Source organism: Benincasa hispida, chromosome 6, assembly GCF_009727055.1.
Source record: "Benincasa hispida cultivar B227 chromosome 6, ASM972705v1, whole genome shotgun sequence".
Taxonomy (NCBI): domain Eukaryota; kingdom Viridiplantae; phylum Streptophyta; class Magnoliopsida; order Cucurbitales; family Cucurbitaceae; genus Benincasa; species Benincasa hispida.
Genome location: NC_052354.1, coordinates 33,204,010 through 33,220,000, shown reverse-complemented (window position 1 = coordinate 33,220,000; position 15,991 = coordinate 33,204,010). Strand labels below are relative to the sequence as shown.

The 15,991-nt window shown below is 34.3% G+C and overlaps 1 protein-coding gene across 3 annotated transcripts; it reads left to right on the top strand.

The window, feature by feature from the left end:
• The first annotated feature begins 352 nt into the window (after nt 1-352).
• On the top strand, nt 353-15,493 carry LOC120079560 (codeine O-demethylase-like). Of its 3 annotated transcripts, none has more exons than XM_039033788.1 (5): nt 353-764; nt 1,743-1,987; nt 2,850-3,177; nt 7,334-7,390; nt 15,124-15,493. In XM_039033788.1, exons 1-5 carry the CDS (start codon nt 537-539, stop codon nt 15,358-15,360), a joined length of 1,095 nt encoding a protein of 364 aa, XP_038889716.1. In that variant the 5' UTR covers nt 353-536; the 3' UTR covers nt 15,361-15,493. The 3 variants fall into 3 exon arrangements, with proteins under 3 accessions (XP_038889716.1, XP_038889718.1, XP_038889717.1); XM_039033790.1 differs by lacking the exon at nt 15,124-15,493 and adding an exon at nt 7,972-8,432 and having other exon boundaries at nt 354-764; XM_039033789.1 differs by lacking the exon at nt 7,334-7,390 and having other exon boundaries at nt 357-764.
• Nucleotides 15,494-15,991: the final 498 nt, after the last annotated feature.

The following is a 15,991-nucleotide window of genomic DNA, read 5'->3' as shown; positions in this document are numbered from 1 at the left end:
AACTTGCTTCATAATTATTCTCTAGTGTGAACCCACCACCACATCAAGAATCATAAGTGTAATTTATTACCTTAAAACCAACTCATTATATTAATCATCCATGATCCAAGGCATTAATAATTAAAATTTATGATATATTTATAATCTTAGAAAGAGTGGTTGGAAAACAACATTTTGGAATCAATAGTTTATATATATATAATCATGTCTTCTTCTTTGTTGTCATTGTCCTCCTTTATTCTACAAAAATATATTACTAAAACTATTTTCTTTTATACATTTTGTAAGAGAAATATAGAGAATTGGAGGAATATTCTTACTCACTATTTACTCCGATTTTGCTGAAGCTGTTCTTGGACGGATTATACTGAACTATTTGTTTCTTTATTTCTTTCAAATCCTTCAAATCTTCATCACTAATTGCTATAAATTTGCAAGCATAAGTTTATATTCGACCCTAAATAAGTTCGACTCCGGTAAATTGCAAACCCTGAATTTCGATCAATCGTCGTCTTTGCCGAAAAATTACGGGGAAAATGTCTCTGCGTTTTCCAGATTCGACCAAAAATGTGTTGCAAATGTCCATCAATGGCGACGAACCGCCGCGAGCCTACGTTGTTGAAGGCTCTGCGGTCGGCGGTGTCGGCGAGATTCCGATCATCGACGTCGGTGTGTTTCTGCCTTCTTCGTCGCCGGAACCTGAGGTTTTGGACTCTGAATTGGGAAAATTGAGATCTGCTCTCGCCAAGGAGGGATGCTTTCAGGTTTTGATTTCCTTTCCATTCCTCTATTGAAACAATAGTGAAGGGATATATAATATTACAGAGTAGGAAGTCCTATGTTTTCAATATTATTTCTACAAATTTCCGCGTCCAATAGTGAAGGGATATATAATATTACATTTTGCTCATTTTCGTATGTGACTCAAGAAGTCTTTATGATTTAGGTTTAATTTGTATTTTGGTTTAGATACGGTTGTTCTCAAGGTGTGGTTCGATCTCTAATTTAACCATATAATTTTTATTAAGGACCTCATTTTGATAACTCTTATTTAGGTTCCTTAATTTTGATAACCGTTTTAGTTTTTTTTTTTTTTTAAAAAAAAAAGAATTGTTCGGGCTTGTTTTCTCATAATTTATTTTTTATAATGGTTTTAATCTTTATAAGTAAATATTTGAATGCTTAGTTAAATTTAAAAAGGGAATGATTAAGTGTAGCCTAGGTCTATCTTCGTACTCTTCTTTTCTTTTACTCACAATTTTTTCTAAAAACAATCTTTTAAAAAAAGTTGTATCATGTGGCACTATCTCAATGGGTGTTAGTCATGTTGCACAAGAGATAGGTGCAGCCCAACTGCAACTAAGTTTTTAAAAATCATTCTTTTGAAAAAAAATCATAGTAAACCAGCCGTAAGGACCAAAATTAAGATTTATTGAAAATATAAAAACTGTCCACATGAATATAGTTCAATTGATATTACTGTTATCTTTGATATTAGAGTTTTGTTTCTTCCACATCATATATTGAGTCTCAAACTATAGTGACAAAAACGATACATACATATATATATATATATATGAGTTGATAATTGTTGAAAGGTTTTTGAGTCAATGAATGATTTAAGATAGTATCAAAGCAAGAAGTTGAGTGCTCATGCAATATTATTTCTATGAATGTCACGTCCATAAATGAAGGAAGTGAGTGATTTAACAATAACATATAAGCTGTGATATTTGGTTTAGGCAATTGGACATGGGATTTCGAGTTCATTTCTAGACAAGATACGTGAGATTGCAAAAGAGTTCTTTGGATTGCCAGAAGAAGAAAAGCAAAAGTATTGTCCATCAAATGAAGATAATGAGTTCCAAGGCTATGGAAATGATGTGGTGGTTTCAGAAAACCAAGTTCTTGATTGGAATTATCGTATCTTCATTCAAGTTTTTCCACATGATTCAAGAAAACTCAACCTTTGGCCAAATGGTTTTAGGTAAACGTTTCATTTCATTTCATTACTAAAAAATTGTGCTATATGACATGTCTATCGTCCAACCTTATTTTCCTATGTGACTCAAATGGTTTTGGTTTAGGTATGGTTACTCTTGTTCTCAAAGTGTGGTTCCATCTCTACTCTAACCATGGAAATTTTACTAAGGCCCTCGTTTTGCTCTTATTTAGGTTCCTCTTAGTTTTACAAAACTATACTAGCTCGTTTTCTTATAAATTTTTACCATCGTTCTTATCTTTTCCAAGTAAATAGTTGAATGTTTAGCTAAATTTAAAAAACACATAATAAGTATTTTAAGTATTGTGTTTGTTTTACCACAATTTCTTTACAAAATGGTTTTCAACTTTTTTTTTTTTTTAACTAAAGAAACACATTTGAATTCTTGCTAAATTCTAAAAATAAAATAATATTTTAAAACTAATTTTTTAGTTTTAAAAATTTGACTAATTAATGGTTTATAAAAACCAAATAACTATCAAATGTGACATACACACACTACTTCTCTTCCATGAGTTTTTTTTGGGTCCATTTTTTTATATTAGACTTTTCTAACAGTGCTTTAGAATCTTCCTGAAGAAAAAAGTGTTCTAAAATCCAAGTCAAATCTTAAAAAAAAAAAAATCTTTTTTGTTTTTTGAAATGTTTAATAGGATCTTTAAAGTAAAAAATTGAGAAGAAACAATATGTATTATTTTTAAAAATAAAAGGTTAAAAAACTTAATTGTTATCAAATGCAACCTAATTGATCAAACAAATATTTGAAGCTTATGTGTGCTTAATGTTATGTGATTTTCTTTCTAGTTTTGTCATTATCTTTACATCAACACTACGTTACTTTCTGCAGAGAAATCCTAGAAGAATATGTAGATAACATAAAGTTGGTAATGGAAGCTTTGTACAAAGCAATAGCGAAGTCGTTGAAGATTGACGAAGATAGCTTCGTAAAGCAGCTTGGGGATCTATCGCCGATGAATGCGAGGTTTAATTTCTATCCACCGTGTTCAAGACCAGATTTGGTTCTTGGAGTAAAGGCTCATACAGATGGATCAGCCCTCACAATTTTGTTACAAGACAAAGAAATGGAAGGTCTTCAAGTTTTTGTAGATGATAAATGGGTCAAAGTCCCTGCCTTACCTTATGCTCTCATTGTCAATCTTGGTGACCAAATGGAGGTAAAACTTCTTCCTAGCTCTCTCTCTCTCATTCTTCTCTTTAGTTATGTCTTTTTTAGGAAAAAAAAAAGTAGCTTTAATCATAAATTTGATCCCTGAGGTTTGAAAAAAGTTTGAATTTTTGGTCCATATAGTCTTAAAAATTAGAATTTAGTCCTTATGTTTTGATAAAATATCATAAAATAGTCCAGATTGTTTGATAAAGTTCTAACACATGGTTTCTATGCATGGGCTATTTATGAGGGTTTTATCAAACCATAAAGACTAAATTCTAAATTTCTCCCAACCATAGAGATCAAATTTATAATTTAACCGAAAAACTACAAAGATATAAAACAACATTTTGAAAAAATATATTAAAAGAAAAAGGAGGTGGTTTTATTGATAAATTGTAATTTGAAGATAGGACTTGAACTTTTCACCTCAAGTTGATGGTAAGATGCCTTAACCAAATGAGTTGTATATGGTTTTACTTATAAACATATATTGATAACAAGGACTTTAGTTGGAAATAGGATTAGCTTAATGAAAAAGTGCTAAGATGACTCTTCACTCGATATACGAATGTTAAACAGAAAGCACTGACAACCATTGAAATAACAAAAATACTAATTACAAGTAAACAAGTAAAGACACATAGAAGTTGGTAACCCAGTTCGGTGATGAACCACCTATGTCTGGGGGATAGTGTGCCTAGGAAAGATAATCCAATAATATTATAGAATTAAGTAGTTTACAATGCAACACTTATCTATAATACATGACCACTATAGTGACTCACGTAGAGCTTAACTCACTGATCACCTAAGCTCCCCCTAGATGTGAGACTCCTTTTCAAATGTACTTAGGCTCCCCCTAAGCTTGACAATATTAGTGTTGATCACCTCGACTTCCGACGATGAGTGAGACTCGTCTCAGGATGATATCTTTCCTCAAGTCAGCGAAATCCCTTCACTAGTGAATCTTAGGATCGTCTTAAGATGAAGAACTCCTTCTCCGAAGTTGAGTCTTAGGCTTCCCCTAATATTGAGAATCCCTTTTCTAGCAATAATGATTTGGATTCCCCCTAAGTTTGTGATTCACTTCAAGATGTTGCACTTTAACAGATGAAAAACTTGCATAGCGGAATGATGATCAAGGAGCAAGAACACAATGTAGAACAAATCGGTCATTGCACAAAAATCGTCTTGCTTAATAAAATATACGACTGACCTAAATGGGCAGCATAATTCTCTTATAGTCGAATCCAAGAAAGGAAACAAATCCCCATTGGGAATAGATGTCGCACTTCGATAAAGGAAAATGTCGGACAAAATATTGTAGTCGGATATTTCCAGATAAGGAAAATATTCTGCAGGAAGATACTCTGATGTCACAGACAGATCTTAAGACTTTATTTGAGACATCTGCAGAAATCACTGCCTTAGAAAAATATAAAGCCAACTGAACAAATCTCCAACAAGCTTTTCCTTTCTCTTATATATATTATTATTATTATTATTATTTATAGGCAGAACAAAAGCAAACAACCATTCATTATATATATATATATATATATATATGTGTGTGTGTGTGTGTGTGTGTCTGAAATAAAGGCTTGACAAAAAGTATAACATCATCGGTAAAAACACAAAACAAACCCAAACAACAAGGGCTTCCAGAGCAAATCAAATCATAACCATAAGTCCAGAGCAACACCAACCCAAACACATAGAATATCAAACAGCAAAACTAGAAGCAAAACCAAAAATATAAGTGTTACGTTGACAGTATGCTATACGATGCACGCACGGTTCAAGCCGATAGATATACAATAATGCCTTGACTTGACTTAATTCATGCAATATTACTTCTAGATATGCGTTATTCATGGGTATTCTAGTAGTATTCTATGCGTTGTCACAAATTTCCTTACGTTGGAACCAAGTATAATTCCTTCGTAAGTTTCTCGGTGTGATCCGAGGTCGAACACAGGGACTGATTGAGGTTATTGCGTTATGTTTATAATACATGCGACCAGGTTTTTCAATCTTTAAAAGTATAGTTTGTGCAAGTATATAAAAATTGTGATAAAGTAAAGGAAAGCAGTAAAAATGCGATAATAAAATAAAGTGCAGTAAACCTAAGCTAAGATGGTACAAGATACAGGCTTCATAATACAAGATACTGAGGTCAAGGCTGGCTGTGAAGATTCTACAAAGATCATGTAATGTGACGGCAAGTCTTATGTATGAAATAGAACAGAAAGATAACTAATATAACCATCGCAAGTTCTTAATTGTGTTGAAGTGATAAGTACGGTTCCATTTTTCCCTTAAATACACCTTTTAGTGATCGGCCGCATTCCCACATGTATGTAGTGAAACAGAGACGAACGTAATGAACGCAAGGTTGCTTCCTTGTCTGGAAGTACTACTCGCTCTAGTTAATGCATTCTTCTGACCTTCTCTCGATAGATCAGAACGACATCTTCACTTCTACTCTCACAAGTGAAGATGCCATCTAGCATGTCTTAGCTAAACGCAATTTATCTCTTTAACACAGATTAACTACTCGTTAAAATCATATTAACTACCAGGGGATTAAGAACACATCATGAAGAAAGCGATGAACAAAGGAACGGAAATAAACAGAAAAGTGGTGATGAAAGCGATCAAGACATTCAATATATCTATTTAGCGTCTGATACATGGTGTGTGAATACAGAGATAAAGAAGATGAACTACAAAGATGAAAAGAGATAGAACAGATACAAATAGCGCCAATGTCTCGACACCGATTTGGATGAAGATCTGCTTGTCGGATTGGATGGATTGGACGGATGGATGAGCTTCCCTCTCAGGCTCTGTCTCTTATACACATCTAGATGTGTATAAGAGACAGAGTATGAGCTTTCCTCTCAGGCTTGCTTCACCGGTACCAGCGATCTGAGTAAAAGAGCTTCGCGGCGGGGATCTGGCAAATGAACACTGAGACTCACCTCTCGGCCTTGCCTCTTCTTCTTCCCGGATTTATTCAGTTTAACACTCAGCTCAGCCTTTTTCTCAATATAATAGCAGCAATTAGCCCCGTATCGAGTAACCTCTTTTTCTGTGAATTCTATGGGGTATTTATAGGTGAAGATCTTTGACTCCGACCTTGTAGTCCCCACTTTTTGTTATGGAAATTCCGAACATGAAGGGATATTATTTCTTCTGTTATGCAATCAGACCGTCGAATCTGCACAACCGTTAGTTGTACACGTGTCACAATCCCCCGCTTTTGCGTTGCTCAGCTGCATCTTTCGATGAGTGTTTGCATGAGGTGTTGTTTTTATTACCACATGCGGTTGAAAGTCAGCTCTGGATCGACTGTCGCATTGCGCCGTCATTGCGTTAATCGTCTTTTCAGTGTTGATTGATGGGCGTAAATGTGATAGAGATGCGTTAGTCAGTTCTTCTTGAGCCTTGATCGCAAGCGGTGACTTGGTTTCCTGCAAAACAGAATAGAAATCTCCTTTTCTTCCATCTTAACGATGTTAGTGGGTGTAATTGCGATAATTCATAATTGTTGTATTTTTAAGCTAATTTCCATACAATTGGCACATATTTAATCTCTTTTAGCTGCAATATCTAGATAAGGCAGTACAAATAACTTGTATTTCTACAAGTTATCACACCCCCAAATTTAGATATATACTTGTCCTCAAGCATATCTTCTACTAAGGAAATAAAGCTCAATTCCTATCCTATATTTTTGCGTCAATTGGTTGCTCCGAATATTACACTTAGGCACAATACTTAACATCACAATTTCTTTCTATCCTTGCTAATTCTTAACAAGCCCTACTTTATTCTTCTATATAACAAAATTCTGCTCAAAGATACTTTTCTATTTTTTTTCAAAATAGAATATTTATCTCTTCTTGTCAAAACACTTGATATATCTACATACAGTGGTCAAAACTTTTGCGTCATTTACTAGAGATAGTTGGTCATGGTTACACTCTTCGTTTTGGCCTGCCCCCATGGGTGTCATGCGAACATCCAACTACGGTTGTGTGCCAATCTCAACTTTAACTCATGATATTCAGAGGAGTTGTCTCTTGCATTTATATGTTTTTTTTTATACTGCGTTGATCTTGGAAACCCACCTTCATTTTGGCTTGCTCCTACAGGTGTCATACGAACATCTAACTACGAGCAGACTCTTTTCACAACTAGACTCTTATCAGGTTAGGAACATTTTATTTTTCCCTTGTGCTAACATTGGAGTTTTGCATAAAAATTTGTTTTTTTGTTTTTTTGTTTTTTTTTTTTCAAAACAGAAAATGAACGCATTTTCTTAAATACTACATATCCTTGATCTTATCTGCTCAGACCTTTCCCACCCCCAAATTTAAAGATGAGCAAGGTCTTTATTGCATTGTTTGGATAGACTAGACAAACACTTAGAAGAAAATTTTCAAAAAGAAGATTTGACCAGAACTTTGAAAGATAAGGAGGTAAAGTACTGCTAAACTAAAAATTAACTAAGTGTTAGTCAGAATTTACAAAGTATGAGAAATGTTTCAAAGTATAAACATATATTACATCATAGCAACACAGTGAAGAATACAAAAGTAAAAGATTCAGAACATTACAAATATTGACAAATGATGATAAGGAAAAAGGCACAGGCAAAAAGTAGAGTGAATATATACTCATTGTATTGAATATTAACAAAGTATACAAATAATTACAAATTAACGCAATACAAAATTGTGTGCCTGTACAAGAATCAAAGAATTTGATTAACTTTTTAAATTTGATTCAGATGGGTGCACGCTAAAAAGTGGCACCGCGTCCTAATAATGCAAAACATTTTTGCTGAGGACGGGCAACAACGTATGCATCCCTGCATCAGAAGCATGAACAGTAGATTCAACAGTGCCAGAACCAGATGCAAGATTTTCATTAGAAATTAATCTACTCTCGGAAACCCTAGCTTTTACTTGATCATTGACAAATGGTTCGACAATATATAAAATTATGCATGTGATCGGAAGAATCATTTGAAGTAGATTTTTCAATATTTGTACAAATTTCTCTCCCATGTCCAATCGGGTCAAATAATGTCAAGGCAGGGGAGCTTGCTTTTTCTTTTCCTTTTGATTCGTCAATCAATCCTGCCCTAGAGCATCTCCGCTTCGCCGAGGGAGGAAGAACTTTGATTTCATTCTGCTGAGGGGGGGAGTCCACACATACAAACTCCATATTTGTTGATTGAAGCAGGAGGAACATCTTTAGGCACATGCAGCTTTTGTTTGGCCTTCTCTTTGTATCTCACCGTTTTTCCATCAGAAGTATGAGTTCTGTGACGACTACTCACCATTAGAGGAGGCTTAGTATGACAAGCAAACACACAAATTTTGAAATTAAATGTTCAATTCCATCTTATCTAACTTCGGGGAGACATGCCCGATTAAACTGCCAACAATTCAAATTCAAAAAGTAATTTGAAAATAAAACACTGTTAGACTTCCTTGAACTCTCAACAACCGTCATTAAGGTAGTTATTTGCAACAATAACTTCATGGGCTTTCATGTTTGATGGGCTGAGATCCTCAGCTAAACAACCCACTGATTTAATTGTTATGCCTTCATGACACAAAGACCCAAAGCTGCCCTCAGAGCCTCAAAACGATCAACATCTAACGCCTTAGTAAACATGTCTATTAATTGATTTTTAGTGTTGGCACGCTCTAACTTGATCTGCTTACTGTCCACAAGGTCACATAAAGTGGTGTTTGATGTCAATATGTTTGGTACAACTATGTTGAATTGGATTTTTGGCTATATTAATCGCACTTATGTTGTCACAGTAAAGAGTCACGACATCTTATGGGACATCATACTTCAGTAAAATTTCCTTCATCCAGATTAGTTGGGTACAACTATTCCCGGTTGCAATGTATTCAGCTTCAACCGTCTACAGGGAAACACAATTTTGTTTCTTGCTGAACCACGAAATCAATTTTTTTGCACAAGAAGAAACAGCCTCTAGAAGTATTATTTTTATCATATGAGTTGCCTGCTCAATTAGCATCACAGTAGCCAACTAATGAGCTACTTGTGTCAAACGTATATAGTAAACCGTATTCGCTAGTGTCATTATGTACTTGATTATCCTTTTTGCATTGAGCAAATGACTATTTTTAGGACAAGATTGATATCTGGCACACACACCTACAACAAAAGCAATGTTTGGCCTGCTGGCTGTTAAATACAGCAAGCTCTCAATGATGCTTCTGTATAGCCTTTCATTTACTTAAGTTCTACCTGAATCTTTTGACATTTTCACATGAGTTGGAGTTAGAGTTCTTTTAACACTAGTACTTTCTAAGCCAAACTTCTTCACTAAACTCTTGGCATATTTGTTTTGAGAGATAAAGATTCCCTAATTTAGTTGTTTTATTTGAAATCCCAGAAAATAAGATAGTTCTCCTATCATGCTCATCTCAAATTCTTCCTGCATTTGTCTGACAGAGAGCTCGACCATCTCCTACGGCTTCCCTCCGGAAAAAAATCAACATAGATCTGAACAATCACAAAATTCTCATGAGATTTTTTTACAAAGAGAGTCTTATCAACTCTTTCTCAACTATACTCGATGTTGACAAGGAACTGGGTTAATCGTTCATACCAAGCTTTGGGTGCATGTTTGAGGTCATAAAGAGCCTTATTAAGTTTATACACATGGTCAGGATGAGTAAGATCCACAAATCCTTTGGGTTGAGTAACGTACACTTCCTTTTTTAGATATCCGTTCAGGAACACACTCTTTACAAATACCAAGCAAGAGTTTGACGGCTTCAAGTCTTGCAACAGGAGTGAAGGATTCATCAAAATTCATGCCTTCTATTTGATTGTATCCTTGAGCCACTAATCTGGCTTTATTTCTAGTGACATCATCATTCTCATCTGTCTTGTTCTTGAAATTTCACTTTGTCTCGTTTATATTTACAAATTCTAATCGAGGAACGAGAGTCCACTCTCATTCCTCACAAATTGCTCAAGCTCTTCTTGCATTGCATTGACCCAACATTCATCTTCAAGAGCTTCTTTGACACTTCTTGGTTCAACGGGGGAAGTGAAACAAATATTACTAATCATCTCAAGATAATTGACTTTATCTTCCCTTCTAGTTGTCATCCTTCTTCAAGATTACCAATTATGTTACTAGAGGGCGATTTTTATGAATCTTGTTGGAGGGTTGCCTATTACTACCCTCCACCTACTAAAAAACATTCAGGTTGTCCTCCACAGGGATTTTTGAATTCATGTCAGATGGCATGTCAGACAAGATATTAGGGACATCAATATTGACAATAGGAGTAGTACAAGAATTTTCTTCCTCTGTAGAACTAGAACTGAAAAAGCCAACATCATCATCAATTAAAACATTAATGAACTCCATTACAGCGCGAGTTCATTTATTGTAGACACTGTAAGCTCGACTATTTGTGGAATATCCAAGAAAAATCCCTTCATCTGACTTGGAATCCCATTTCCATCTAGCCTCTCTATCAACAAGAATGTAACAAGTACTTCCAAAAATGAAGAAGTATTTCATAGTCAGTTTCCTTCCTCAACATATTTCATAACTTATGCTAGAGGTTCCTGGTCGTAAGACAACTTTGTTGTGTATGTGATAAAAACTAGAAAAGTATATGTTTGGCATGCAACATCGTGCGAGCCATGTCTTGAAGAGTTCGGTTCTTCCTTTTAACAACTTCGTTCTGTTGGGAAGTATAGGGGTTGAGAATTCATGGTGAATTCCAACTAACTGGCAGAACTAAAAAAAATAGAGTTCTTAAACTCCCTACCATGATCACTTTGAGTTCGTATCACATTCAAATCTTTTTCGCATTGTAATTGAAGATAGGGAGCTTGAAAAGTAGAAAATATATCTGATTTATCTCGTAAAAAGTGAATCCAAGTGTATCTAGAGAAGTCATCAATAACAACTATAACATATCGTTTGCCTCCCAAACTCCCTAATTGCATAGGACCCATAAGATCCATATGAAGAAGTTTGAAACCGAGACGAACTAGAGTGACATGTCTACTTGTGAGGAGCATGAGTTTGTTTTCCTGATTGACAATCACCACATATAATTCTAGATGAAGTAGGTAAAGAGGGGAGTCCAAATATAGCATTTTTGCTAAGAACCTTTTGTAGTGTTTTCATGCTCACATGCCCAAGGCGTTAGTGCCATAGGCTAAATTCATCTTGCCTAGAGAGATGGCAAACCTGTAAGAAATTAAACTCCACAGATAACAGTTATTAGAAGAGTGCGTACCTGTCATGACAAAAACTTTGACATCATCTGTAATAACAAATTTGTCTTTGGTGAAACTCACATCCAACCCTTGGTCACAAGTTGACTGATGCTAATAAGATTGACTGTAAGCCCTTCAACCAACATTACATCATTTAATTATGGAAGACTTAGGTAATTTAGTCTTCCTTTCCCAATGATCTTACCACACGCACCGTCACTAAAAGTGATCTTTCTTGAGTTAACAGATTTGAGATCGAACAAATAGCTCTTTTCACCAGTCATATGACGAGAGCTTCCACCATCAAAGTACTAATCTCTTTTGGCAGAAAATCTAAGGGAGGTCAAAACAACATTGCATCTATTCTTAACATTCTTCTCTCTCCATACTTGTTTCTGTCTTTGATGGTAATTTTGAGAGAAGTGGGGAGCCGTTATGGGATAAGTGAGTCTGTGAAGAACTTTCAATAACTGATAGCAAAAAGGATGTTTATGTCCCATTTTCTCATAATAGTGATGAATCCATCTTTATCTGAACGTATGGTTGCCTTTCTCAATAGAATTGCTAGAGAAAGTACCTATAAAACCATAGGACTCTAATTCTTAAGCTCTAACAAACTCAATCTTTTACTTCCCTTTAGTTTGATTATTATGTTGACTTCCTCCTTTTAAAAAACCAAGCCCAGAGTTGTCACAAACTGTCTTTTCTTTTATCAAAATTTTTTCTAGAGACTCAGTACCAATGTTCAATATTTTGACATTTTTGCACACCGACTTCTTCTCAGCTTTAACTTGTGAAAGTTTACACTTCAATTCTGTAATAGTAGACATTTGTGATGGTCAGCTATCAAAGTTCTAATACTTTCTTTTTACACATCAAGGGCTTTCTAATCGTCTTGCCATTTGAGAAATAGGGCATGATAAGAAGGATCTGTAAACCCACAACTTGCAGCATCATGAGCCTTTTCTGCATACACGCCATACTCAGAAATCCATATGAAGAGGTGTTAGAAGAAATGTTACTAACAAGTGCCATGATATCTTCCTCTAAGTCACTACTATCTTTAGATTCAACATTAGACAGAGTTAAAACATAACATTTACTCTTTCTTTAGAAAATTAGGATATTCAGCCTAAATGTGACCATAACCACCACAATCTCTGCATTTGATAAACTTTTCTTGTTTAGGTACGAAAGTATCTGACTTGTTAGTTTCCTTCTTGCTATTCTGAGGTCTGAATTGTTTGGGGGGTGGCGAACCACCAAACTTGTAGTTATTATAAGTGGCAAACCTCTCACCCTCACCGAACCTTTTGAGAACACGGTTAAACTATTTTAAAAGTAACGATATAGATTCAACAAGGGAATCATCTGACTCCCTATCAGGATCAACAAGCTCTTCTTTAACTAAGGATTGAAGAATAATACCCTTATTCTTCTTCTCGGTCTTTCCATCTCTCGACATCTCAAACGTAAGGAAGGAATCGAATAATTCTACTCTCAACTTTGTTATGTCTTGAGCTTCCTCAATTTAAATAACTTTCATATCAAATCTCTTAGGTAGTGACTTAAGTACCTTCTGGACGAGTTTTTCTTATGAATTTTTTCCTCAAGAGCAAATGACTCATTTGCAATATCTAATAATTGAACATTAAACTCAACAATGGATTCTTCATCATGCATTTTAAGGCTTTTAAACTTCGATGTCAACAATTGCAACTTTAACATCTTGACTTTAGTAGTTCCCTCATGAGCAATGGATAAGATATCCCATGCCTCCTTAGCAGAGACACATGTATTAATTAGTCTGAATATATTGCAGTTTACACCATTAAATATGGCGTTCAAGGCACGAGAATTCCCCAACAAAGCTTCATCTTCTTCTACAAACCACTAGAACTCTGCCTTCAAGATTTCTTTTCCATTATCAATTTTGATGGTGGGATGAGACCACCCAATTATAACAACCTTCCAAGATTTGTTGTCAAATGACTTCAAAAAGGCAATCATTCGAGCTTTCCAATATGAAAAGTTTATTCCATCTAGAACCAAAGGACGAGTGGTAGAGTCACCTTCTTTGATCTCATCCATGATCGGAACACCTGAAGTAAAGGTGACCCACTCTGATACCAATTGAAAAGGCATTAGGATGACTCGTCACTTGATATATGGATGTTAAACGGAAAGCACTAACAACCACTGAAACAACAAAAATACTAACTACAAGTAAACAAGTAAAGACACACAAAAATTAGTAACCCATTTTGGTAATGAACCACCTACATCTTAGGCTCATATTAAAGAGTTAAGCAATTTACAATGCAACACTTATCTGTAATGCACAACCACTGCAATGACTTATGTAGAGTTTACCTAGATGTGAGACTCATTCTCAAGTTTATTTAGGCTCCCCCTAAGCTTGACAATATTAGTGTTGATCATCTCAAACTTCCGATGATGAATGAGACTCCTCTCACGATGATATCTTTCTTCAAGTCAACGAACTCCTTTCACTAATGAATCTTAGGATCCTCCTAAGATGGAGAACTCCTTCTCCGAAATTGAATCTTAGGCTCCCCCTAAGACTGAGAATCTTTTCTCTAACAGCAATGGCTTAGGCTTTCCCTAAGACTGTGATTCACTTCAAGGTGTTGCACTTCAACGGATGAAGAACTTGCACAACGGAATGATGATCAAGGAGCAAGAATACAATGTAGAACAAATCAGTTGTCGCATAGAAATTGTCTTGCTTAATAAAATATATGACTGACTTAAATGGACAACATAATTCTCTTTAGGTAGTTGAATCCAAAAAAGGAAAAAAATCCCCATTTGGAATACAAGGTTACACTCCGATAAAGGAAAAACCGGAAAAAATATTACAACTGGATATTTCCAAATAAGGAAAATATTCTGTAGAAAAACTCTGATGTCATAGACAGACGTTAAGACTTTATTTGAGACATCTATAGAAACCACTGCCTTAGAAAAATATTAAGCCAACTGAACAAATCTCTAACACTTAAAATATTATTTTGGTTCTTATATTTAAGGATTTATTCAATTTAGTCTATGTACTTTATATAAATCTTAGTTTAGTCTCTTGAAGTTAAGCTTTTTCGAAAGTGATTAAATAATAATGATAATTTTCATGCAAAGAAATATAATATGTGAATACGTTTTTAAAATTTAGAGTGAAAATGCTAGTAAATAACAATTTTTTTTTTTTGAAAAAAAATCTAACAACAAACCACCAATATGAATTATATAATATAAAAAAATTGAAAAAGAAAAGGAGAAAGAAAGCTCTCTCTATCAAACTTTATTTCTTCTACTTGTCAAAAATTGAAGTGATAGTATAAGGATTATTTGATTGGATGGATTATGGAAAAACTTGAAGATTAAGAGCAATGGAATATTTCAAGATTTCTTGAAAGTATAGAGACTAAATTTGAACAAAAACTTCAAAATACAATAATCAAAATAATATTTTAACCAAAATTTTATAAAAAAAGATATATAAATTGAAAAAAAAAGGGGGGGAAGAAAGAAAACTCTCTGTCTATTAAACTTTATTTCTACTTGTCAAAATTGGAATGATACTAAAAAGATTGTCTGATTGGATGGGGGTATGAACTTGAAGATTATGAGCAATGGAATATTGAAGAGCCCATTGCATAGGGCGGTGACAAACTCAGAAAGGATGAGGATTTCATTGGCAATGTTTCATATACCTGAGATAGAAAGAGAGATTGGGCCAGTGGAGGGTTTGGTAGATGAAGAAAGACCAAAGAAGTACAAAAGCATCAAGAACTATGGAGCTATCAACTATGAATGCTATCAAAAAGGGATTGTACCAATTGACACTCTTAAAATATAAAATGAATATAAAAAAACACACACACAAAAGAACATTGCCAAGATGTTGTGTAAGTTTTTCTTTTCCCCTTTAATGTATGTCAATGTGGTGAATCTTTTTGCGATTATTTGCAAATAAATTGAATGGTTGTATGTGAGAAATTAAGAATTTTGATGTATTTTAGATGTATGCTATTTCATGCATGACTCCTTTGGAAAATAATTGTCCAATTTTTTTCGTTGTTTTCAAATATAGAGAAATAAACCTAAATATTTATAAATGTAGCAAAATGTCATAGTCTATCAATGATAGACACCAATAGTGTTGGGGTTTATGCTCTAAGTCTCATGGTTTGTAATGTATAAACAAAATTCATTTATTTAATAAAATAAGAAATTATTTTAGTTGACATTTAGACTTGTGTAACTCAATCTAATAAACTAAGATCCATTAAATAACTTGAACAATATGTTGTTGACATACAAGTGAATCATGTTGAAGTAATCCATACTATCTAAAAGAGGTTATGGGAGAGAAACATTTGATTTTCCCTTTTGCCCTTTTTAGTGATTGATTATAGGGTTATATAAGGTAATTTTACATTAAAATCATTAGATTAAAAAAAAATCCCCTATTTAATCTTCAAGTTGGT